Source organism: Telmatherina bonti, assembly GCF_933228915.1.
Source record: "Telmatherina bonti genome assembly, chromosome: 4".
NCBI classification, from domain to species: domain Eukaryota; kingdom Metazoa; phylum Chordata; class Actinopteri; order Atheriniformes; family Telmatherinidae; genus Telmatherina; species Telmatherina bonti.
In genome coordinates, this window is record NC_136622.1 from 34,188,235 (window position 1) to 34,212,040 (window position 23,806).

At 42.4% G+C, this 23,806-nt stretch overlaps 1 protein-coding gene across 2 annotated transcripts; it reads left to right on the top strand.

Moving 5' to 3' along the window:
* The first annotated feature begins 44 nt into the window (after positions 1-44).
* Positions 45-23,455, top strand: hipk1a (homeodomain interacting protein kinase 1a). 2 transcript variants are annotated; one of them, XM_079239521.1, is made up of 17 exons: positions 45-347; positions 4,539-5,275; positions 6,834-7,207; positions 7,294-7,417; positions 9,278-9,397; positions 9,489-9,575; positions 9,656-9,837; positions 9,937-10,087; positions 10,900-11,104; positions 11,185-11,303; positions 15,747-15,898; positions 15,982-16,131; positions 16,276-16,398; positions 17,275-17,468; positions 19,014-19,088; positions 19,484-19,614; positions 21,967-23,455. In XM_079239521.1, the coding sequence occupies exons 1-17, from the start codon at positions 308-310 to the stop codon at positions 22,369-22,371; spliced, it is 3,369 nt and encodes a 1,122-aa protein (XP_079095647.1). In that variant the 5' UTR covers positions 45-307; the 3' UTR covers positions 22,372-23,455. The 2 variants fall into 2 exon arrangements, with proteins under 2 accessions (XP_079095647.1, XP_079095648.1); XM_079239522.1 differs by lacking the exon at positions 19,014-19,088.
* The last annotated feature ends 351 nt before the right edge of the window (positions 23,456-23,806 follow it).

A 23,806-nucleotide genomic window follows, 5' to 3' on the forward strand; every position in this document is an offset into this window, starting at 1 on the left:
TGACGTCATACAACCGCCGTCGGCAGGACAGGAAGCAGGACGAGCGGAGCGGACGGTCCGTAATGATGGAGTTCTGGCCTGTCAGCGGTGTTCGGGGTGATGACATCTGACATTTTAAGTGTATCGGTGCAGAATTCACGCGCTGGACGCGCGATGTGAATGCACATCGAAGTCAGACATGCCTCGGATGCTGGTTGCAAGCTAGCCGATCCGTCCTGCAGCAGTCGGAGCCCCGGCAGGGAGCGAGCAGCTCGGCTGACCCGCTGGAGCGCCACGCAGAGTCCGGCCAGAAGATGATCAGGCCTTGATGTCAGACTGGCGACAGTGTGCTAAATCTGCAAATTCAGGTATTGTGATCTATGATTTATTTATTTTATTATTATTATTATTATTATTATTATTATTATTATTGTTGTTGTCAGGCACAGAGCCGGATTAAAAATGCACAGGCCCCTGGGCCCAGAGGGTTACAGGGGCCCCCTTCCCCACCGCAACATCCTTAAACAAAATAATATAATATTCTATAAATGTTTAATATATGTCATCCAATGTAACTTTACATTCATAAATTGAGTTTACATATAAATATACACCACTTCATTCCTCCCAAAATCCCACATTCCAATGTGGATTGAACCCCATCCATTAAGAACCAAAGTATATTCGTCAGTCACTATCGCCTTCACAACGCAAACAATGGAGTCCTGGTTAAAGTGTTATAGAGATTTCCATTGTTTTGCATGGTTAAAAGTTTAATAAACCAAACACAAATGAGAAAATGCTGTATTTCATGTTTTTTCTTAACCAAAAAACTTTGCAGTAGTTCGAGGTACGTAGCTGAACAAATATTTTACAAGGGGTACTGTGTTGCAAAAAGGTTGAGAACCGCTGCAATAGACACTGTGGTGTAACTATCTGGCTTTTATATACATCTTGTTTCATGTCCAAACTGCTGGTGTTTGCCACACATGGCCCTAGGTGGGAGTGGGCCCTTGTGCCCATAATTCCCATTGGATAATTCGGCATTGGTCAGGCAGCTGGAGGGGTAAATCCTGACCTTACAGTGGCATCTGGACATAATGTAGAAACCGATGGCTGACAAAATAATTGATGTGATATTGAACTGTTGAAATTGTGTTTTACTCTGCTTATCTTAAACGTTGAAGATGCAAAGGTGTCAAATCTGAACTTTTTAGCATCTGTGCATCAATAAGGTCCCAAAGATGCAGTAGTGCTGTTGCACACAACATCATGTTGCATCAAACAGTTATATTTGGTTTAGTTTGGAGAACAGGGACAAAAAAGCAACAGTAAAAATTGACAGATGTCACTCTCTTGTCTTGAATTTAAAAAACATTTTACTCCTTCGTTTAAACTGAATCTTTATTAACATCTCTTGTTAGCAATTTCACTGCAATTTAACAGAAATCCAACTTAAAATAAGCTGGAGAGAACCCTTAATTAATCATTTCTACACAGAAAACATGTGAGGAAGAACCAGGTAATAAAATCCCTTGAGAGGCAGACGCTGACTGGTACATCTTATTATGGAAACTGCAAACACGAACAGCTGTTTGATTTTTTTATTTATTTATTTTTTAGAAAGCCACATTTTGCATCTGAACAATGCAGCATTCAGTCATGGCAGCTGCCTCTGCTTTCACTCATGTGTAGGCTGTTTTCATGCAGCAAATGACCTCTCACAACATTTCAGTGTGAGACGTCAAATGAGATCCTGTCCAGGATGTTGGAGACCGAATCAGAGCCTGTCAGCTGCAAAGGCAAGCACTTCCACTCAGCGCCAGATGCTGCTTCTTGTTAAATCACGCATCAGCTGTTTAGCTGTCATCAGTTATGGCATTTTTTTCTCAATATGTTTGAAAAGAACTGAGAGTTTGTGTCTAAATTGGAAGGAAATACTTAATATACAGATTTTTCCTTCAGAACTGCATTAATTCTTGGTGTTATAAACAGGGTGTTGGAAACATTCCTCACAGATTTAGCTCCATATTGACATAAAGCACCACATTACAATGAGAATCTCCCGTTCCACCTCATCATGATGAGACTTTCCCGTTCCACCTCATCATGATGAGAATCTCCCGTTCCACCTCATCACCATGACAAAACTCCCGTTCCACCTCATCATGATGACACTTTCCCGTTCCACCTCATCATGATGAGACTTTCCCGTTCCACCTCATCATGATGAGAATCTCCCGTTCCATCTCATCACCATGAGAATCTCCCGTTCCATCTCATCATGATGAGAATTTCCCGTTCCACCACATCACCATGACAAAACTCCCGTTCCACCTCATCATGATGACACTTTCCCGTTCCACCTCATCATGATGAGAACCTCCCGTTCCACCTCATCACCATGAGAATCTCCCGTTCCACCTCATCACCATGAGAATCTCCCGTTCCATCTCATCATGATGAGAATTTCCCGTTCCACCTCATCATCATGAGAATTTCCCGTTCCACCTCATCACCATGAGAATCTCCCGTTCCATCTCATCATGATGAGAATTTCCCGTTCCACCACATCACCATGAGAATTTCCCGTTCCACCTCATCACCATGAGAATCTCCCGTTCCACCTCATCACCATGAGAACCTCCCGTTCCACCCCATCATGATGAGAACCTCCCGTTCCACCTCATCATGATGAGAATCTCCCTTTCCACCTCATCACCATGAGAATCTCCCGTTCCACCTCATCACCATGAGAATCTCCCTTTCCACCTCATCACCATGAGAATCTCCCGTTCCACCTCATCACCATGAGAATCTCCCGTTCCACCTCATCACCATGAGAACCTCCCGTTCCACCTCATCACCATGAGAACCTCCCGTTCCACCTCATCACCATGAGAACCTCCCGTTCCACCTCATCACCATGAGAACCTCCCGTTCCACCTCATCACCATGAGAATCTCCCGTTCCACCTCATCACCATGAGAATCTCCCTTTCCACCTCATCACCATGAGAACCTCCCGTTCCACCTCATCACCATGAGAACCTCCCGTTCCACCTCATCACCATGAGAATCTCCCGTTCCACCTCATCACCATGAGAATCTCCCGTTCCACCTCATCACCATGAGAATCTCCCTTTCCACCTCATCACCATGAGAATCTCCCGTTCCACCTCATCACCATGAGAATCTCCCGTTCCACCTCATCACCATGAGAACCTCCCGTTCCACCTCATCACCATGAGAACCTCCCGTTCCACCTCATCACCATGAGAACCTCCCGTTCCACCTCATCACCATGAGAACCTCCCGTTCCACCTCATCACCATGAGAATCTCCCGTTCCACGAGGGCTGCTCGATTATGGAAAAAATTATAATCACGATTACTTTGACTGAAATTGAGATCTCGATTATTTAACACGATCATGCTTTAATCTTTAACAACATGATATATATCTTTTTACATTAAACCGTGACTTTAAAAAAATGTCTTTAGGATTCATTTAGGTTTCCACATATTTTAGAAAAAAAAAAACAAATGACATGAAGCTTTGTCTTGACAAAGTGCAAATACTGATGTAAACTGAACAGATAAATATAAGTAAGGATTAAACAACGCGCCGTGGTGTTCTCGACTCGGCATCGGGCATCATAACGGTCCAACACACAGTTACAAGTTGTTTAATCCTCTTATACCATGGTCCCACACAGTAAACATTTTATAACAAATTTGTATTTCTTTTCTACATTTTCTGACGTATAGGAACTATTTCATGTTGACCTGGATGTAGTTTTTATACCAAACAACCGCTGTCAGGCTGCAGCGCGTTTCTCTCATTCACCTGTGAAAAGACAGCTGATCTGAACCAGCTGATTAATACGTTGCTATGGTAACGCCCCATAACTGAGGGATATTACAGTGTTTAATTCGCCGAACTACGTGTGCGTTTAAAGGGAAATAATGCAGTCAGTTGTCACTGACAATGGTATAAACTATGTTTAGGTGAACTTCCACAACCTAATGCAGTTATTCTACATTGACCTGCAGCCGGAGCCGACTGAGACTGGCCGCCTGGGAGTGCTTTAGGACGGGAGAGGCTCCCGCTGCTCCTTCCTTACAGTAACTGCAGAACAATATGTGCCTTCAAGTCAGTCGCCAAAACACCAGAAAAGTCTCTAATAACTCCAGTAAAAGTTGCTAGATTTGTCGCTTTTAACAAAAAAAGTCTCCAGATTTAGCGAGAAAGTCGCCAAGTTGGCAACAGTGTCTGAATGAAAGCAAAGCGGCTGTGGGAGGAGTTTACAGCACAGCGCTGCAACGCCAGAGACGCTCGATTAGCAGCTGAAGACAGCAGGAGAGGAAACTGCAGAGAGAAAAAAAATTGCACCATTTTTATGATCGTTCAAAACCCAGATTGTAATTGAGATATAAATCTGATTAATCGCCCAGTCCTACGTCCTTATACTTTGATACAAATATGTCTGAATGCAGATAAAACTTGATAACGTCATCTCTGTCTGCTGTTGATGCTCGTCTTTCCTCTGCTCCACAGACATGGCGTCGCAGCTCCAGGTCTTCTCCTCCCCCTCTGTTTCATCCAGTGTCTATTCTCGTTCCAAGAGGCTAAAAGTGGAGAACCCCACCTGGGAAGTGTCCAACCAGCTGCCAAATGGCGGCTACTACCAGCAGAGCCCCTCTCAGGGACCTGTGCCCTCCACCTCCAGCTCCAACTTCAACCCGGTGTACAACTCCACCCAGGTGCACCCACCCACAGCCGGCTCCCGAGAGCAGACGGTGGTGCGGGCGGCAGACAGCACAGGCAGCCTTCGCGGACCTCCTTCCTCCTCCTCTTCCTCTTCCTCCTCTAGCCGACGCATTAAAGACGCAGAGTCGTCCGCCCAGCCTTGCGACCTTTACCACAAGCAGTACAGCTTGAAGAGGAAGAGCGAGGAAGTGGACAGCAGCGACAGCGTCCAGATCCTGGAGGAGCTTTCAGCCCCCGTGGTTTCCAACCGCACAGGCGGAGGAGGAGGCGGCACCACCACCGCTCAGTCCATCGCACACTCAACCTCCACCACCAAAAGCAGCAACTCCCACAGCGAGGGCGACTACCAGCTGGTCCAGCACGAGATCCTCTGCTCCATGTCCAACAGCTACGAGGTGCTGGAGTTTCTGGGACGGGGAACCTTCGGGCAGGTGGCCAAATGCTGGAAACGGGGCACAAATGAAATTGTTGCCATTAAAATCTTGAAAAACCACCCTTCTTATGCTCGGCAAGGCCAAATTGAGGTGAGTGTGTCGAAAACATTTGATTCTGCAGTCTGTCGGTCCTGTTCCTGCATTTGACATGGTCGATTGTACCGTCTTATTGGACTAGCTAAAAACATACAATAGGTTCCTATTTAAAAGAGATGGACTACTTTGTGTTTATAGGTAACTATAAACCCGAGTTAATAAAATAACCCGCAGAGTTACCCAAGGCCCTATCTTAGTGCCACTGTTGTTTACCATCTTCATGCTCGCTCTCATGATAAAATACAACAAAATGTTGGCCTGTTGCAATAAGTCAATTAAACGCACGATAAGACAAAATGCTTGCAATAAGTTTGGTGGACACAATAATTTTTATTTGTCTTTCTTTTCTCTCTCGAGTGCCACATTTGTTTTAAGACAATATTAGCTAAATACAGCAATACAACAAGCTTCTATTTTTACTTAAAACACAATCATTAATTGCAAAAAAAAAAAAGACCTTAACAAACTAGCTTCATCTTCTCGACAGTCCTCGATCACTGTGGTGTTTAACCGACAAATTAAACACAAACAGGACAGTGCAACATGGTGTGCACTCCAACGGCTTGGTTGGTAAAGCTGTGCTGGCCTTTAATCTTGGGAAGCACGGCCCAACAATTATCGTTTGTTAATTGTCATTTACAAACGATAATTCCAAGACATTACAATGACATGAAAAATGACATTCTGAAGGCGATCAAAGACATTCACTTTTACCATTCCACCTCTGGTCAAGTCCAAACATAACCACCTTATATGGGCTTGACCATAGGTTATGTAACTGTGTTACATGGTGTTTAGAGACCATATGTTCCAGATAACCACGTTGCCAAAACCGCAGGAGGAATCCTGATCTGTTTTAGTAGACAGGGGACTGGATGAGCATGGACTAGTCCGCACATCGAGCTAAAGTATGTTGATCTTTGAAAGGATGTACTTGCAGTATTATGGCGTTATTGTTATTTTAGTTGAAAATGGTCCCAAAATAACAACAATAATCGCTTATCGCAATATTATCGTCTATTGCAATAATTTCTGAGGCAGTTAATCGCATGGCAATATTTTTACTGTGACAGGCCTAACAAAATGTGTTAAAATAATCGTGCTGATGACACACAAATCAACATAACCGTCTCCCCAGGAGACTATAGTCTCATCCAAACTCCAATCAAATGCATTGATCACATCAAAGATTGGATGCACCAGAATTTTATGCAGTAAAATCAAAGCAAAATTAAATAATAGTTTTAGAAGCAAAGGAAGAAAAATTAAGTCAATATTAAAACTAAAATCTTTATTTGTTGCCTTCTATTAAAATGAATGCTAATTCCTCAAAGGAAACGCTTACCAATCAATTTCCACGAATATTTGATAAAAGAAAAAGCCAATGTGAGAAACTTATGTAACCAAGGATTAGAACAAAAACATTTCAGCGACATGTTTCCAGTGTACGGGTGGAACATGCTGGAAAAAGAAATGAAAGGAGCTAAATTAATTCAGATTTCTTTTTTTACCCTTTATCCACGGATGCATCGTCCTCCTCATACTCCTGCAGGTGAGCATCCTCAGTAGGCTGAGCACAGAGAACGCAGACGAGTTCAACTTTGTCCGCTCGTACGAATGTTTCCAGCACAAGAACCACACGTGCCTTGTGTTCGAGATGCTGGAGCAGAACCTTTACGACTTCCTGAAGCACAGCAAGTTCAGTCCTCTGTTGCTCAAGTGCATCAGGCCCATCCTGCAGCAGGTGGCCACCGCCCTGATGAAGCTGAAAAGCCTGGGGCTGATCCATGCCGACCTCAAGCCCGAGAACATCATGCTGGTCGACCCTTTGAGGCAGCCGTACAGGGTGAAGGTCATCGACTTCGGCTCCGCCAGCCACGTTTCCAAAGCGGTTTGCTCCACATACCTGCAGTCCCGATACTACAGGTGAGGATTTTGGCCCAACCTGCAAGACTAGACTAGCTGGTTGTGGCTGTAAAACAATCTGCTTTACTGCTCTGATGTCCTTGCAGGGCTCCAGAGATCATTCTGGGTCTTCCTTTCTGCGAAGCGATCGACATGTGGTCTTTGGGATGCGTCATTGCTGAGCTGTTCTTGGGCTGGCCTCTCTATCCGGGTGCCTCAGAGTACGATCAGGTCAGCTGCAGCTCTCGCTTTTGTACCGTAAAGCGCCATGCATGTGCTTCTTAACTCATTCAGATGGATACAACAGATGTAGAAAGGAAAGTGATTCTGTAACAAGTTAAGCCAAAATTACAGCAGCAAGATGGAAAGCTACAATTTCTGAGGATAAACCATCAACAGACGGACAAATCGTCATCTAACAGTTGATTTATAAGCTGTTTAAGTCTGTAATGTAATGCTGTAAAACCTTCCTAATATCATTACCTTATTCCATTTGGAGCTTCTGCTTTTTTCTGCTCCGATCTATCTAGGAGTAGTGTTTTGTTATCTATATAAAAGTTAACAAGCCTATTAATGGAAGTAAATTACGTAAATATGCCAGAATTACTTTCCATCTGTATTTCCCTGCAGATCAACGAAATTTAAACCTTTCCTAACAGTGGAAAAAGTATTTGCACCCTTCATGATTTCTTACCATTTTGCAAATTTATCACTCTTAAATGTTTTGGATCATCACACAAATGTTCATATTAGACAAACATAACCTGTGTAAATACAATGCAGTTTTTTTTTAAATGGTAATTTAAAAAGAAAAAAAAAAGTCAATAAACCACCATGATCCAATATTAAAAATGAGTTAAAACTATTCTGTGGAGAAGAACAGCTCCTCCACGGCAACGTGAAGGACGCATTGCCAGTTATAGCAGCGCTCGCTGCAGGTGGAACAACCAGCTATTAGGTTCAGGGGGCAAAATACTTTTTCATATAAATTCCATGAAGGCTTGGAGAACTTTTCTTTGTTCATAAATAAAATCCCCATTTAAAAACTGCATTTTGTATTAACTCAGGTTATGTTTGGCTGATACTAACATTTCTGTGATGATCTGGCATAAATAAGTGTGACAAATTTGCAAAAAGGTAAGAAATCAGCACATATTTGTTCACTAGACTGTATATGAAAGACGGACGGAGCCTCCGGCAGTTAAAAGTGAAGCCTATGCAGAAGTGGATAAAACTGCAGTTCCCCCTTCATCCACTAGGGGCTGCAAAACAGAGCGAATCTCCATAGACTCCCATGTTAAAAAGACCAACTTCACAGCAGAAATAAACATGTTTACAGCAGAAATAATCATGTTTACAGCCTGGTTCAAAAATTCATTTTAGGTTTAATAGGTCAGGTTTACCTTTATGACAACTGTGGGGGGAGTGAATTTTTTTTCTAACTCGCCTGTTTAAAAGTATTTTAGTTTTGAAGTTCAGCATATTTAGGGGTGTGTCCTTTTGATTGACAGGTACCCGATCTCCCGCTTCAAGTAAGAAGAATGTAGAACAACCGCGGCTTTTAGCCGGTTAACAACGTGACTTCGCTTTAGCCCGCTTACCTCCGTTAGCTGGTTAGCTCCTGTTAGCTCGGTTAGCTCTTAGCTACAGAAAGCTCGGAGTTCGCTAGATGTCAGTCATCCACCATGACGCCAACAGTCCCCCTCTCAGCTCCACCTCTTTGCCCATATTTGTATTTTCCGGGCGAGATGATGCACATGCCTCTGCCAAGATGGCGATGGTAGGAACCGCCTACCGAGCTTCAATTCAGCTCTTCAGAAATCTACGGGTGACGTCACAGAGGCTCCGTCCATCTTTTTATATACAGTCTATGATTTGTTCACAGGACTGTATCATCCAAACAATCCAACATTTAAAGACACCAGTCATTTGTGGTTACATGTCTGATTCCTCTTTAGCCAACATCTGTGTTTTGTTTTTATTATTTTTGAATGAGTTTCTAACATTATCTTGGATGCTGATCCAGATTTCACTTATTGCAGTTTTGTCCACGCATTGAGCATCTATCCATCTGACACTTTTTCTTTCCAGATTCGGTACATCTCCCAGACTCAGGGCCTTCCTGCAGAGTACCTGCTGAGTGCAGGAACCAAAACCAGCCGCTTTTTCAACAGAGGCCCCGACTCGAGCTACCCGCTCTGGAGACTCAAAGTAGGCGACTCCACTGAGCCTAGAAAAACTGTGAAATGTCTGCATGAACCACATGCACAATAGATACGATAAGGTTTTTTTTTCTTTACAGACTCCTGCAGAGCACGAGGCAGAGATGGGAATAAAGTCAAAAGAAGCAAGAAAATACATCTTCAACTGTCTGGATGACATGATGCAGGTAACAGTTCAGGTTCAGGTGAGCTGTATGGACGCAGATCTGCACGTGTAGGATGTTTTACAACTACTGACCTCCTGCAGGTGAACATGACGACGCTGGAGGGAACTGACATCCTGGCAGAGAAAGCCGACAGGAGGGAGTTTATAGACCTGCTGAAGAAGATGCTGACACTCGACGCTGATAAAAGGATCACCCCCATGAAGACGCTGAATCACCCCTTTGTTACCATGACGCATCTCCTGCACTTCCCTCACAGCTCCCAGTAAGACGGCGTTGTTGCACAGTCGCAACGGGAATCCTGCTTTGCTCCTGTCTTAAGTGTTTTTTTTATTTCCTGTGAATTTTGTTCTTTATTCAACAGCGTGAAGTCCTGCTTTCAAAACATGGACATCTGTAAACGCAGATGCAGCGCCTTTGAAAACGGGAAAAACATGTTTGCCAGCAACAACACACCGAGCGCTGCCACAAATCTCACCGTCACGTTCAGCAGCCAACTGAACCAGCATAGTCAGGTGAGACCCACCCACGCCGCATTGTTGGAGGTTGTTTAAGAACCGTGTGTCTGCACACAGGTTTGTGACTTGTGAAACACTTGGCCACAAACTCAAACACATGGAGGGAATTTAACTGGAAAAGAGTTGCTAGATTCTTTAGAACACCTCATATAACAACCAGCACAGGGCCAACACACTCCAGTTCATGTTGGAGGAACTGTGGAGCAAATATCGCAGACCGGACACATTATGGTCGTACCGGATCGTTCACAGCAGCATTAAAATCTATAACAATTAGATGGTTGAAACTACATCCATCCATATCATATATCCCTCTATTCATCCATCCATCCATCCATCCATCTCTCCAACTATTCATCCATCCAATAAACTATTTATCCATCCATCTGTCCGTACATCCAACTATTTATCCATCCATCCATCCATCCAACTATTCATCCATCCATCCATCCATCCATCTCTCCAACTATTCATCCATCCATCCAACTCTTTATCCATCCATCCATATATCCATCCAATCAACTATTTATCCATCCATCCGTCCATCCATTCAATTATTTATCCATCCATCCATCCATCCATCCATTCATCAAGTAAAATGGAGATAATTTTCTCACAGAATGCTCTTTAGGGCCTCGGGGGGAGGAAGGAACATGTGAAATAAGACTTTTTTTTTTTTGTGCATTAAAATCTTACTGAACCAATGGGATCACGAAGTGTTCTAAAGTTGCTGTGAAAATATTTAGACCATTTTTCCCACTCCATGCTTTGATAATCAGCTGGTCTTTGTTATACGATGTGGTTTCCAGATGGCATCTACAGGCGGGCAGTCACTGTCCCTCAGCAGTAACGTCCCACTGCTGAACTACCAGCCTGGCCTCTACCAGCAGGCCACCATCAACATCCCTGGCCTGACCCAGCAGGGCGTTCCTCTGCAGACCAGACCCACCCAGCTCTGCACCCAGACCGAACCCTTTCAGCAGACACTCATTGTTTGCCCTCCAACCATCCAAGGTGAGACCACCAGTTCAACCAGCAACAATAACCAAATATTAGAACAAACATGTGGCGTAATTTTCGTCTTTTCCACGCAGGTCTTCAAACCACCAATAAACCATCAAGTTACCCTGTGAGAATGGACAACTCGGTCCCCTTGGTCCCTCAGAACCAGTCCTCCCAGTCTCTTCACATCCAGCCCAGCATGCTGGCACAGGTAAAACCCACCACCAGAATCTGAAACATTTTCCTAAATGTACCTAAACATCCAGCAGGCTGTAGATGGGCTTTTTTAACCTTGGTACTCAACATATTCAGACTTCAAGGGGAGTCTAAAAACTCCAGTTTCTGTTTGGTTGGATCACTTTTTTTCTTTTTATCGGTGTGTTCAAACCAGACGCGTTTTGAGCATCAAGAGCGTCAGGTTTACATGTAAAGTCTATGTGGAGGCACGTAAAGGAGGCGTCAAGCTTTCTCGCATTGCGTTTTGAGCGTCAGCATGACGCGTGTCACGGTGCCGAAAATTGATAAAGCTTTATAAGCGTTACGTGCAGCCAGAGATGGAAAATCTGAATTTTGCCGCTTGACGTGCGGCGTCAACCAATCAGAGCGATCAGCACGCAGCACCTGGAGTACGTCTATGATTTATCTGGTGAACCCAGACACGGAGCTGAGACGCCCAACGACAGCGTTCCTCATTGCATGCGTCTCACTGACTCTTGACTTGCGGCTCGTGAAGCAGCCGCTGGCTTTCTGAAAATGTTGTCTAAACAAGTCATAATGATCCTCAACGCTGCAGTTCTCTCCACAAACAAGAGCTGCAGGCTGCTTGCAGAAACTTTGCTGTCCTAACGGCCCTAACTGACCCTGTCAGTGTTGCCAGTTTTGGCTGATTTCAGCTGCACCGAACTCCACCAAAGAGCTGCTCCGTCGGTAGCTCCATATATATAATGAAAAAGAAACGCCCACATTCTGGAGGCATTATTGTATTTTCACCATATACTGTTACATAAGAATGCCATTACTCTGTGCAATATTTAGGATAACCATTCCTTGCTATAAAGCTGAATGTTACTGATTTGGCAACATAGCTGGATACATAGTGTGGGAACACTTTTTTGGGGGGGTGGCGTCTCTCTGCTGAGTGCGGCTCTTGTTACATTAAGTTACTATCTCTACCCTACGACGACGTTCTCTAGCTTTATTTATTAAATAAAAACATGCCGCGGAAGGAAAGCTCCGCCTTTCCTCCTCTGTTTTCTGCCGTGTTTGCCGCTCGCTCCAGACAAGCGACAAACGCGGCAGGAGTGTCAGGAGCGTTTTGGGCGTTGGACACAAAAGTTTGAGTGTTCAAAATGCGTTTGGTCTGAACACACTGTAACACTTCCAGACTAATGAAGAATATATTCATTTAAAGTCTTTTTTTACAAAGTAAAGACTCCTTCTTTGGGACTTATTGGAAAAACAAAACCAAATAAGCTCATTTTAAAGCATTTTGTATTCAGTCTGATGCATCCATCTTGCATCCTGTATCTTCTCTGAGCTCTTTCCTGCCTGTGAAAGTCAGATGTTGACTTCTCTGTCCCTTTCTCTCTTTTCTTTTGCTCCATTCTTCCTGACTTTCTTCCATGAATCTGTCACGTTGCGTGTTCACAGCAGCCAGTCATGTCCAGTTGTTAGCATGTGGAGTTAAGTGGAAAAAATATGTAAAGTGCTGTTTTTCAGCCTCAGGATGCTGCAGGGCAACAACAGAATGAACATAATGAATGTCGGTTTGCCATTAAAAGAAGTCAGAAACTGAGTTTTAAAGTGGGGAGGTATGCAGTGCTGCTTTAATGTGCATTTGACAATATTTCCAATTTAATGAGAACATGACGTCAACTTTGTTTTGATGTCTTCATTCCTCTGCCTCCATCCTCCCTCGTCTTCCCTTTCAGGCCTCTTTTGATCTGCAGGCAGGTGGTCTTTACTTCATTGAAACACCACCATCAAAACAACCACATGGGATGAAAACACCTCTTATTGTTCCTTCTTTCTTTGCTCCTTTCAAATAGTCTGCTCTCCTGAAACTCTCCATTGTTCATGCGTGAAAACGGCTTTTAAAGAGATCAGCTTGAACTGCAGGATCCCCACTGCTTCTGACCAGCAGCATTACAGAGCAACACTTTGATGAGTTTACCGTGGTTTTCTTGAACACACGAGGACCTGCTGTGCACATCCCTACTGATAATTAGGGTCAGAGCCATACGAAGTATGGCAGGGCCCTATTGTTTTCCAAATGTTTATTATTTTTTTCCTCAGCACAACTCACTCAATTTGGACCCCCTTAGACCCCGTGAAAAGTTGCAAAACTTGGCACACACCTCACGTCCGGCGAAAATAGCGATATTCTGGGGTCCGTGTGCACGCCAATGCAAAAATGCCTCGACAGCGCCCCCTAGAAACGCCAAAAATTGCACCTAGAATGGGGTAAAAAAAGTTTAGTTTGACGTAGGGCACATTTTGGGGGGGGGCCCCTAGGGGCCCCATCGTCTACTTTGACCTAGGGCTACAAAATTTGGCACACATGTGTATCAACCCTAGACAAGCAAAAAACTTAATTAAGCACCTGTTACCATGGCAACAGGGTGTCCGCTATCTTTGAAAAAATCCATCTCGCCATGAAACATGGTTTACTCATATCTGTGCAGAAATGCATCCGATCTCCACCAAAATGGAAAGCATTCATATTTGGTCATTTTTAACAAACTAGTTTTGGATTCATTCCTTTTACTTCACATCCACTTTGTGGCGAGTTCGGGTGGAGGGTTCGGCATGAGGCGAGGACCCGATGGATGCTGCTTGCGGCTTTAATTTCTCTTGGTTTCACTACTCAGCAGGAGGAGTCTGCATGCAGACAAAATACAAAGAAAGGCCTGAATATGACAAGATGTCAATATAAACTTTATCTGTGTCTTTTTATTTTTCTCTTGCTAGAATATGGAATTTGTTTGGTTTAGTCAGATCCTAGAGGACACACACTGTATTTAGATGGCAATGGCTTGGTGTAAGTTAACCTAAAATGCTTATATGAGCTGAATCATATAAAGCTTTGACAAAAGTATTTTTACAGCTTTATCTGTAGAAATTAAGAAATTTTTTCTAAAAAAAAAAAAAAAAAAAAAAAAGGAAATAAATTTACTAATGAAGTTAGTTGCCATTCATTATTAAGATTTAATACCCCTGTTTTCTGTAAATTATTCACTAATCCATCAGAGCCCCAGTGTGTGAGAATTACAGACATCTAGTGGTAAAGATGGGTATAACAATGAGTTCAAATACCAAACACGGTTGTGAATGGATGGTGGCCATCAGTGGCCATAATTCATCTATGAGTGGATCCAGTGGCCTCAGGTGGACATTACTTATCACAAACGGTGCTCTTGCGCCTATTAAAGGTTCTCGTTTTCACACACAGTTGTTTGTCCATTTGGTGGTACAAATATAGTAGCTGGCATGTCCATAAATCCACGGCATGTACAGCTGTGCTCATATGTCTTCATCCCCTTTCATTAAAGAAAAGGCTGAATTTACAACAGTCACTCAAATAACTGGAGACTTAAAAAAGAAACAATAACTAAAAAATTGCAAAAATATAATTTAGTAATATGAGACACTGTTTTTTCATTTAATTGAGTTGAAGAAAGAAAAAAACAAACAAACAAACAAATGTGTCCTGGACAAATTAGAGACGTTTCTGTTGAACAGTGGGACAAAATACCTGTCAACAGGTGCAGAAGTCTGACTGAGAGGAACAGAAAACACCTGACTGGAGCGGAAACATTAAAGGATTGTTCAACTAAATATTACTTTATGACTGATGTAATATGTAATAAATTATCTTATTTGTTTGCTTTTTTTCAGCTTATTTCATAGGCAGCTGTTTTTTTCCTTCTTTAATGAAAGGGTATGAATAAATATGAGCACAACTGTAGTTATAAATGTCTCATTCTAGGAGAATGAATTGATTAGATGCAAACAGAAACAGTTGTTTAAAGTTGAGCAGCACTGACAGCCATTGAGGATCCTGAAAACAACATATCACTTTTTTTCGTTAAACAAAACCTCAAAATTTCTCCCAGGTTTCACTAACTAGATTCACTACCTCTCACCAGCAGGCTGCTTTTCCTTCTGTAAATGACTGTAGAATACAGCAGATTTAACCCACAAATATATTTACTACGGCCACTTCTGGCTCAAGAAAGGCCAACATGACTGAGGTTTAGGAACAGGGTTGCTGTCACAAAGGGTTTGATTAAACTCCTGTGGACCCACACCACCTGCTTCTTAAACTGATGATTGTTTGTATTCTTCATCTTAATTACCCACAAAGCATTTTGATACGGGTAGTTTGTTAAACAGCTAAAAACCACAGTTAAAGCAGAATATGGAGTCCCTGTACTTTCTCTTTGAAATGTCTGGCGCCCCCGGTGGTGGTCAGCGTTTAAGGAAATAATAAACCGTCTCGGGTTTAGTTTTTCTTTCTGAGTAAATGGCATCAGAGTGAAAGTTTTTAATTAAGCTTCATTTGGTCTTTCCTGTTGCTTTTGTCACTTTCATCACATTTACTTCATAGCAGTTAAAGGGAATGTAACTCGTGTTTGCTGATGTGTGCACACAGCCGGGCTGGCCAGCAGGAACGCAGCAGATCCTCATCCCTTCCACGTGGCAGCAGATGCCCGGCATGTCCATCCACAACCCGGGTCAGGCCATCGTGACTGACTCGCCGATGGCGGCTCCGGTGTCTGACAGTCAGCAAGTTTCTGGTTGGAGGTGGGATCCACTTCACAAGTCTTTCAGAGCATCTGTGTAATCTGGCTGGGGACTCATGCTGGACTGGTTGCTTATTTTCTCAGGGGTCGTCATGGTAGCCAGTACGATGGCACCAGCCAGCAGGACTCGGGGATCGGCCGTCATGCTGCCACACAAAACCACAGTTCAGGCGCTCACACAAGATCCCAGCAGGGCAAGAGATCGAAGGCTCGACATGCGGAGAGCAGAGCCAGGTTTCCTGTCATGCGTTGTTTGTTATATAATCACCACACGGCTAAAAGAAAATCTTTTAAGAGTATTTATAGATATTTGGGGTCAGTTTTCCGTTAAAATAGTTGCTGACTTGCAGTGAAAATGCGTCATTATTCCACTTTCAGGCCGGTGTCGTCAGCTCAGTCTCAGCCCATCGTCATCTCCGACACGCCGAGTCCTGCCGTCAGCATCATCACCATCCACAGTGACTCGGAGGAAGAGGATGAAGCGAAGGCGCCGGCTGCCTGGTGAGGACTTTACACAACGGCTTTTCGTAACATCAGCTTGAAAAATACATTAAAGCTACTATAAAATTATATTCCACATTTATTTTTATTTGTTTAATTTTCTGTCGGCATGTTATTAAATATTTCCAGCAGGAATGATGATTACATAAAGACATAATTCTTTATGGCTTAACTTAGATTTAACTTAATTTAATTACTTCCAATTCATTAATTTAATTGTGAATTTAATAAATTATTTTAGAACTTTTTTCAATTTGAATTTGATGTATTTATTTGTTATTACAATTAATTAATTACATATTTAAATATAGTTCAGTTATTTCTGTGTTTTTATATTTTTACTCAAATTAATGGCACATTCATGATTCAACACGATATTTCTGTGTTTTATTGTGACATTTTTCTCCCTCCATATTGTACAGGTGCATTTTAAACTTGTAGTTCTTGTCGAGTTGCTTTAACTATGATATGAAATACTGTATTTATCAGTTGCAGAAACCTGAGATTAAATGTTTTATAGATCCATTGTAAACAAAAGGTTGTGTGTAAATAATCAAACAAGGTAAAAATATGGTTAAAACTGCTCTTATGTTTGGTCATTTCAGGTAGTTCACAATGTTTTCTAAAAGAATAGTTTGTTAATTCGGAACATCTTGATAAAAACTTGCGCTTCTTCACACTAAAAAGGGAAAAACTGGGAGTTGTCATTGTTTTTTAGGTTGATAAGGTCAAGGTCACATTTATTTGGACAGCACATTGTCAACAGATTGTGCAAAGTGCTTTAAAAACTAAGATAAAATGCTCATATTTTACTGGTCCGGTCCTCTGGAGAGAAAATGACACTTGATGACTTCTGCGCTTCATTTTCTCCTGCAGCTCTGGAGCGAGTCAGAGGACCAACGTGATCAGCTGTGTGACCGTGCACGACTCTCACGACTCAGACTCCTCCACCAGCAGCCCCCTGAGCCCCAAAAGCAGCTCGCAACCCGGCAAGGCTATGGCCATCATCATGCCTTCTGTGAAGACTCAGCCTGGAGAAGGTTCAGCCCATAAAGCTGCAGCAGCTGCAGGTCCTGCTCTTCCTGGAGCCATTTTTTTACCACCTTACTGGCATGAAAGTGAAGTTTTATTTTTGCAAACTGTGAAATTTACCAACTTATAATTAAGAATCAGAGTAAATCTGAACACATTTTAATCAATATGTTGTGATAGAAAAGAGAAAGTGCCAAAAGAAAGCAGGCATCTGAATGTGCACATATTCCCTTATTATCACTCAGTTACTAATTATGGTATGATTTGTTGCCTAATTTGCACATATATGAGAATAAACAAAGATTTAGGCCAGTACCGATGCAGACACCTGAAATACTCTATCATCCACATTAGTGAGTATTTATGTCTGAACACCATCTGATACCATGAAAACAGAATCAATTCTCTTTATAAAATCCCACTAGCAAAGTAACTTGAGGGCTGCTGCCAGATTTAACGCCTGCACCATTATCGTTTGGATTGTCATCACTTTAAAAAGCACAAGGAGCTTTTTTGCTCTTAAAGAAAAGAACCAGCAAACACCGGCAAATGCTTTGAAAAACATGGAAATTTAGCAGAAGACAGTCAGAAAGCCACCTCAGTACCGGCCAGAGTTTTAAAATCGATTGTCCTGGACGACCTGCTTCTGTCCGACGGGATGAACGATCAAAGTCCAACTCCAAAAAATTCTTTGTTTTAACTTCCTAAATAACTTTAAAAGTTTTGTTGTAATCACTGTTTTCATTTGATCTATGCGAGGTTGTGGAACAACAATATTCTACATCAAAGTCTATAGTAAATATAATTTATTTAATTATAGACTGAGTACACCTCTTATAAAAATAATACCGGTATCGGATTGGTTCTCTGCATCGGCAGGTACCTAAACCCCAGGTATCTGAATCGGTATCGTCTCCAGTCAGAATGCACTTTAATACGCAGAATAACCTTCACAGGTGAATTTAGTTTGTCTTTCTGTAAAGCTTTGAATGCACATGCACAACTTTTTCACGTTTATGAGACAAAATAGTTTTATCAAACAAGGTGATTAACCTTTAAAAAAATTTAAAAAAATAAAAAAAAAACAAACAAAAAAACCCCCCATGGTGATTAACCTTTAAAAAAACAAAAACAAAAGTGTCCAAATCGCAAAACAACCACCAAATGTTGAGCTTTCGTTGACAGCTTGTGTGTAATCAGTCTTCTTCTTCATCCTGTTAACATTGGGTCCGGTTACGTGATGTGTTTGTATTCAGATTTAATAATTCGGAATTGAATAATTTGGAATTAACATATTCTCTCCTACAAGTTTACATGAAAATAATAATTCTGAATAAATGTTTACATAAAACACGTCCTCACTTAATTCCTCTGTAGAGCGGCGGGTTGGGAAGGGTTCTGATTGGACAGCGGGTGCACGTGACGTATGACGTATACCGGAAATAAACAAAGCTGGCTCCCTGCTTCTCGTATTTTCCGTCGTAACTTGTAAAAACTACATAATAAGAATCAGTTCCGCTGCTATTTTTATAATAAATGTGAAGTAGCAGCTCAACACCAGCATACTACTTCACTTTCTGCAGCAACTGAGAAGAAGAAGAAAGATAGACCACCGAACACGGGAGGCAAAACAACGCGCGTCATCGGGACAGGACAAGGTAACGAGCATGCTCAGAACGACCAGAATTGACTTAGAGCAGGATGAAGGTTTACATGACAGAGGGATTAAATAGTTCGGGATTAAAAATGCGAATAAACCAGACACTTACATCGGAATTAAGTTTAATTCCAAATGGAAATTTCATTAGGAATTAAGTGTTTACATGGTCATTTTTCACAGGAATTAAAACTCCTGTGTAAACGCACAGACTGTGCCATCATCAGACCAAGACGATACTGAGACATTTACATTTTTATCGCGTTTACACAACGCTTGTTAGATTTTCTGTTAATTCCACCTAAATGTTGAGCATCCCTAAGTTGTCAAGACGCCAATCCGTTCTCTCTCCAGCAACTGTGATCTGGTCTCATCGTATCCCGTCTGGTTCTTTAGATCAAACAACTAGTGGCTCCGGAAGGTCCAAGAAGGCGTCCGCTCAGTCGTCAGGACGACCAGGAGATTCCACCACCGACCGCCGTCAGCAGGCTGCTTCCAGCAGATCTCAGCCTCTCAATCTGAGTCAGGTAACGTGTCCGATGCTGATCAGGAGCATGACTCTTTGTCCCGCCACATAAACAAGAAAAAAGTTTTTGTTCCGGTCAGTTCATGCTTCACAAAACGTTTCATCTGCGATGGAGATGCGGAGATCCCTGCAGGCCGGTTGTTTGCATGTTATCGAAATACAATTTAATTGGTTATATAACGAGAAACTTCGTCCGCATCAGGGTGAGCACCTGACGGCGTCTGTGGCTTTAAAGCAACGTGTGTTGTATACATTTTCATACTTTGTCACTCAGCTGTTTATTAAAACTATCTGTTCAAATTCACATCAGCAAAAGTGCGAAGCATCAACCGAACTCTTGATGCATTTCCACGCTAACCACGCCCACTTCAAATGTCTGACCAATCACACAACACTTCTGCTTGGCTGATGTGCCGGTGGAGAACAAGCCGTAAGATGTCCCCAACCAAAGAACAAACAAAAATGACGTAAGTTTGATCTCGCGGTTTCGAGAACAAGAAACTGAGTTCTCGCTTCTCATGCAGTACGTAACGGACTTTGGTGTTGCGTCACTCGCAGCTGCGAATAACCGCAGTGAAAAATGCTGCTAACTATGAGCTGCACAAGGCATCATCCGCCCACGAACTCTCGTTAAGAGTCGACCAACAGCAGGAAAATAATTTCCCCAGTGGATCCTGCACGATGAGGAAGGATCCTGTTGGAAACGGATCACAGTCACGCTGCGTGTCTCAGCAGGATATGCAGCCATTTTGTATGCAGAAAAGTTATTTTATTTACAAGCTAAAATCGCAAATCAATTCATTTCAGCCCACTTTAAGCCAGACTGCCTTCTGATCCTGCGATGGACTGACGCATGGTGTACCCTGCCTTTTGCCCAAAGACTGCAGGGATAGGCTCCAGCTTCCCCGTGACCCTTCATTGGATTAAGCAGTTAGGATAATAAATGGATGAGTGAATGAAGGAATGTCCTCTGATCTTTAAAAGTGGTCTTCAGCAGTAGTTCTCGAGTCCAGTTCTTATTATTGAACTGTTTTTTCGAGGCACGCCTTTGATTTTCAAGCCATTTAACCCTAACCTAGGTGTCAGGGTTTTGTTTATGGTTTGTGTATTTGCTCCTGAGGTAATTTGTTCCTTTTTTTCCCCCTCTTTGTTTTAGGCTGTGCAGCAGTCTTGGGCGTGTCAGCACACCTGCATCTCATCATCGCTCCCTCCAGTACTTAAGGAGGGCTGCCTCTCTCAGTCTTTGCCAGATGGTCGTCAGTGGTGCACAGCTCTTGGGTGTGTGTGGCTGCCCAGGACTGCTGCCTGCATTGCTCCTGAGTTAGACTTTATTGTTTTTCCCTAGTGTTTTTGTGAAGTTGCTCATGTTTTTTATTTTTTGAGCAATTAAAAGAATTATTGCCCCCTGTAAACCTTCTGTGGTTGTGTCTCTGTCTGGCATTTTTGGGTCTGGATCCGGCAAACATGACACTAGGATTGATTAGAGCATAAAAAGGCTCCCCAACTAAATCAATAATTAATTTTTGTCTATAAATAATAAACTTAGCAAAGAACCTGTTTTTAAATCGGATTTATAGGCGTATAATTAGTTACATGGATTTTTGCTTTTATTTAAAAAAAAATATAAATGAATAAAATAAAAGTTATTTGGCAGCAACCAGATGATTAATAAACTGGACAAGTGAAACACTGAAGTTGACATTTTAGGTCGTAAAAAGCTGTTTACAGTCTAAAGGCCTTTACACACCAACTCCGATTTTTCATATGAATAATTCACACGGCAATAATTTTATTTGAATCGATGTAAAGTCAGAGAGAAGTTCTGTCAGTGATGAAATTCCATCCATCAGCTTCAGCTCCTGAACTAAGCAATGAAACTCCCTGAGTTCTCCTCGCTTTTATAGAACATGATGTACCCAGCATCTCTTTTTCCCTTTTCTGTTAGCAGTTTCAGCTCAATACCGTCATCACTTGATGCAGAATCCACGTTTGTTTTCACCACCTTTTGAGTTTGTTTCAAAACCTTCATAAATTATTCACAACCTCCCATCGCACTTGTTGTGCATCAATAAAACTTGGATTTAACCATATTTGCAATTTTTCTGATTTGTTGTGGTTTGTAAAGGCTTTCAGACTTTTGCACGTTGGGTCTCAAACTGGTCCTGAAGGGCCACCGTCCTGCAGGCTTTAGATGTTTTCTTGCTCCAACGCCTGATTCCAGTTAAATGGATCCAACAGCTACTTGTCTAGTTCTGCACAATGTCCCGTTAATTCCACACTTGTAGGAAAGTTGACTGAAGTCCAGAGACACCTCCAGGTTTTTGCTTAGAGAGGCTGTGGTCATTTGTTTCAGGTGCAGCCGCCTGTGATGCCATCCTCCCACAACCAATCAGGAGGCAACGCCGCCTTGAGGCGACAGCCCACCTACCCTCCGCCTGTTTCCTCACACTCGTCCTACCGCCTTCATGAGAGCACCCTCTTCAGCTCAACTCCAAACCTGTACGCCTACCCGGCCTCTGCTGCGCTGGCGTCCGTGTCCCAGGCCGTGGACCAGATGCAGGGCAGCGCTTCCCGCCACACCAGGGCGAGTGGGGCTTACTCGTCCCTGACACTGCTGCAGAAGAACAGCGGCTTAGCCCTGGCAGGGTCCGCTCCGGGATCCTACAGCAACCAGCAGCAGCAGCAGCTGGGATCACAGCCTTTTCACCGCTCTAGCGCCACCTACCCGAGAAAACTCAACCAGTATCAGTACATGTGAAGCAGTGGCTCTGCACCGTTACAGAGACGAGCACGAGCTCGTCACAGGCGGACTTGTTTTAAAATGAACTTTTTACTACGAGCAACTGTGCCGTTAATCATCGCCCAGTTTTTATTTAAAATTTCTGTCCGTTTCATCACGGCGACAGCTCCGCCTGTTCAGTGTTGTGCTTCTTGGCGTTTGGTGTGAAATTAAACATAATTGTCCACCTCATGCGAGCACTGTAAGCCTTTTTATACAAAGCCCAGGATAATGAAACTAAACATAAACTGTTTTGGGATGTTATTTCTTAGCATTAAAAAAATAAAAAAACCTCAAGATTTTTATTTAAAGTGAGATGTGTGTCGTGGAGAAAGTGAACCGTTAAGCTGCTCTTTTATTATTTTTTACATCATCATGGTGGTTTAATTCTTAATATTGCATTAGCAAACATTTTATTTCAATTCACACTGTCTGCATATCGTGATCAGTTGGATGAATAGCTTATATTCATGAATGTACTGCGCGTGTGTTTAAACTGTACTCTTAAAAACAAACAAGCTACGTACTGTACTGTGTAATGATGTCATTGTGTTTTTATGTCCATTTTGTTTGAGTACCGGCCATGAACTTATATTTATATGTCCAGTGTGTTGAAGATTAGGATGCACTTGAGAGGATGTTGTTCTGTTGTGTTTTTGTTTTTACGTTTTTAATCTTACTGTTGAGGTTGCATGTGTCTGACACAGAGAGCTTTGCAATCCGAAAGCCACGCCGAGTCCCTGTGACGCTAGCAGGCTAATTAGTTGCTTTTAATTTGTATGAAAAACGTAATATTTGGAGAAGTTCTTGTCTTGTGAAGTGATGTCTGTGGAGTAAAGCGTACACATCAGATCTGATTGGCTGTCACTCATGTAAAAGTCAAATCCACGTAGAGGAAAAATTCACCAATTAGTGTGCTTTTGAATCGGACGAAGACGACAATTGGTGTTTGGTATGTTACTGCTTCTGTTTTTTTTGGGTGAAATGATGGTTATTCTTACATCCTGCTGTGTTGTGAAGTGCTGCATTACAGAGAACACACAATGAACCTTAATCCGTATATACGCAATAAAGTCTTCTCAGAAGAATATCTGTCCCGGTGATGATTCTCACCAAACGCCTTCAGGTTTAATCAGGTCACTCCGTTAGTGGAGAAAGCTTCATGTGACATTTTATTTTTAATTTTCCAATCTAATGAAACATTTAACATTTCTGGCTAAGCTTAAGTATTTTTTTTTAATAACTACTTAAGAACTTTGGATATTAATGATTGGTGCGTCTTTAAATGAATCCCGACATGCTGTTAATGTGAGCTCAGACTGGGTGTTCGTCCAGGTGTGGTGTTCACCTTTTATCACTTTATTTTTCCTCTTATTTCTTCTATTTTGGTAGCCTGATTTTTTTTTTCCCGTTT

Bases quoted from the DNA above. Each gene is read 5' to 3' on its own strand.
- hipk1a (XM_079239521.1), top strand. From the start codon at position 308: ATGTCAGACTGGCGACAGTGTGCTAAATCTGCAAATTCAG. The intron at 348-4,538 runs GTATTGTGATCT...TCTGCTCCACAG, and splicing joins TGCTAAATCTGCAAATTCAG to ACATGGCGTCGCAGCTCCAG. The intron at 11,105-11,184 runs GTGAGACCACCA...TTTTCCACGCAG, and splicing joins TTGCCCTCCAACCATCCAAG to GTCTTCAAACCACCAATAAA.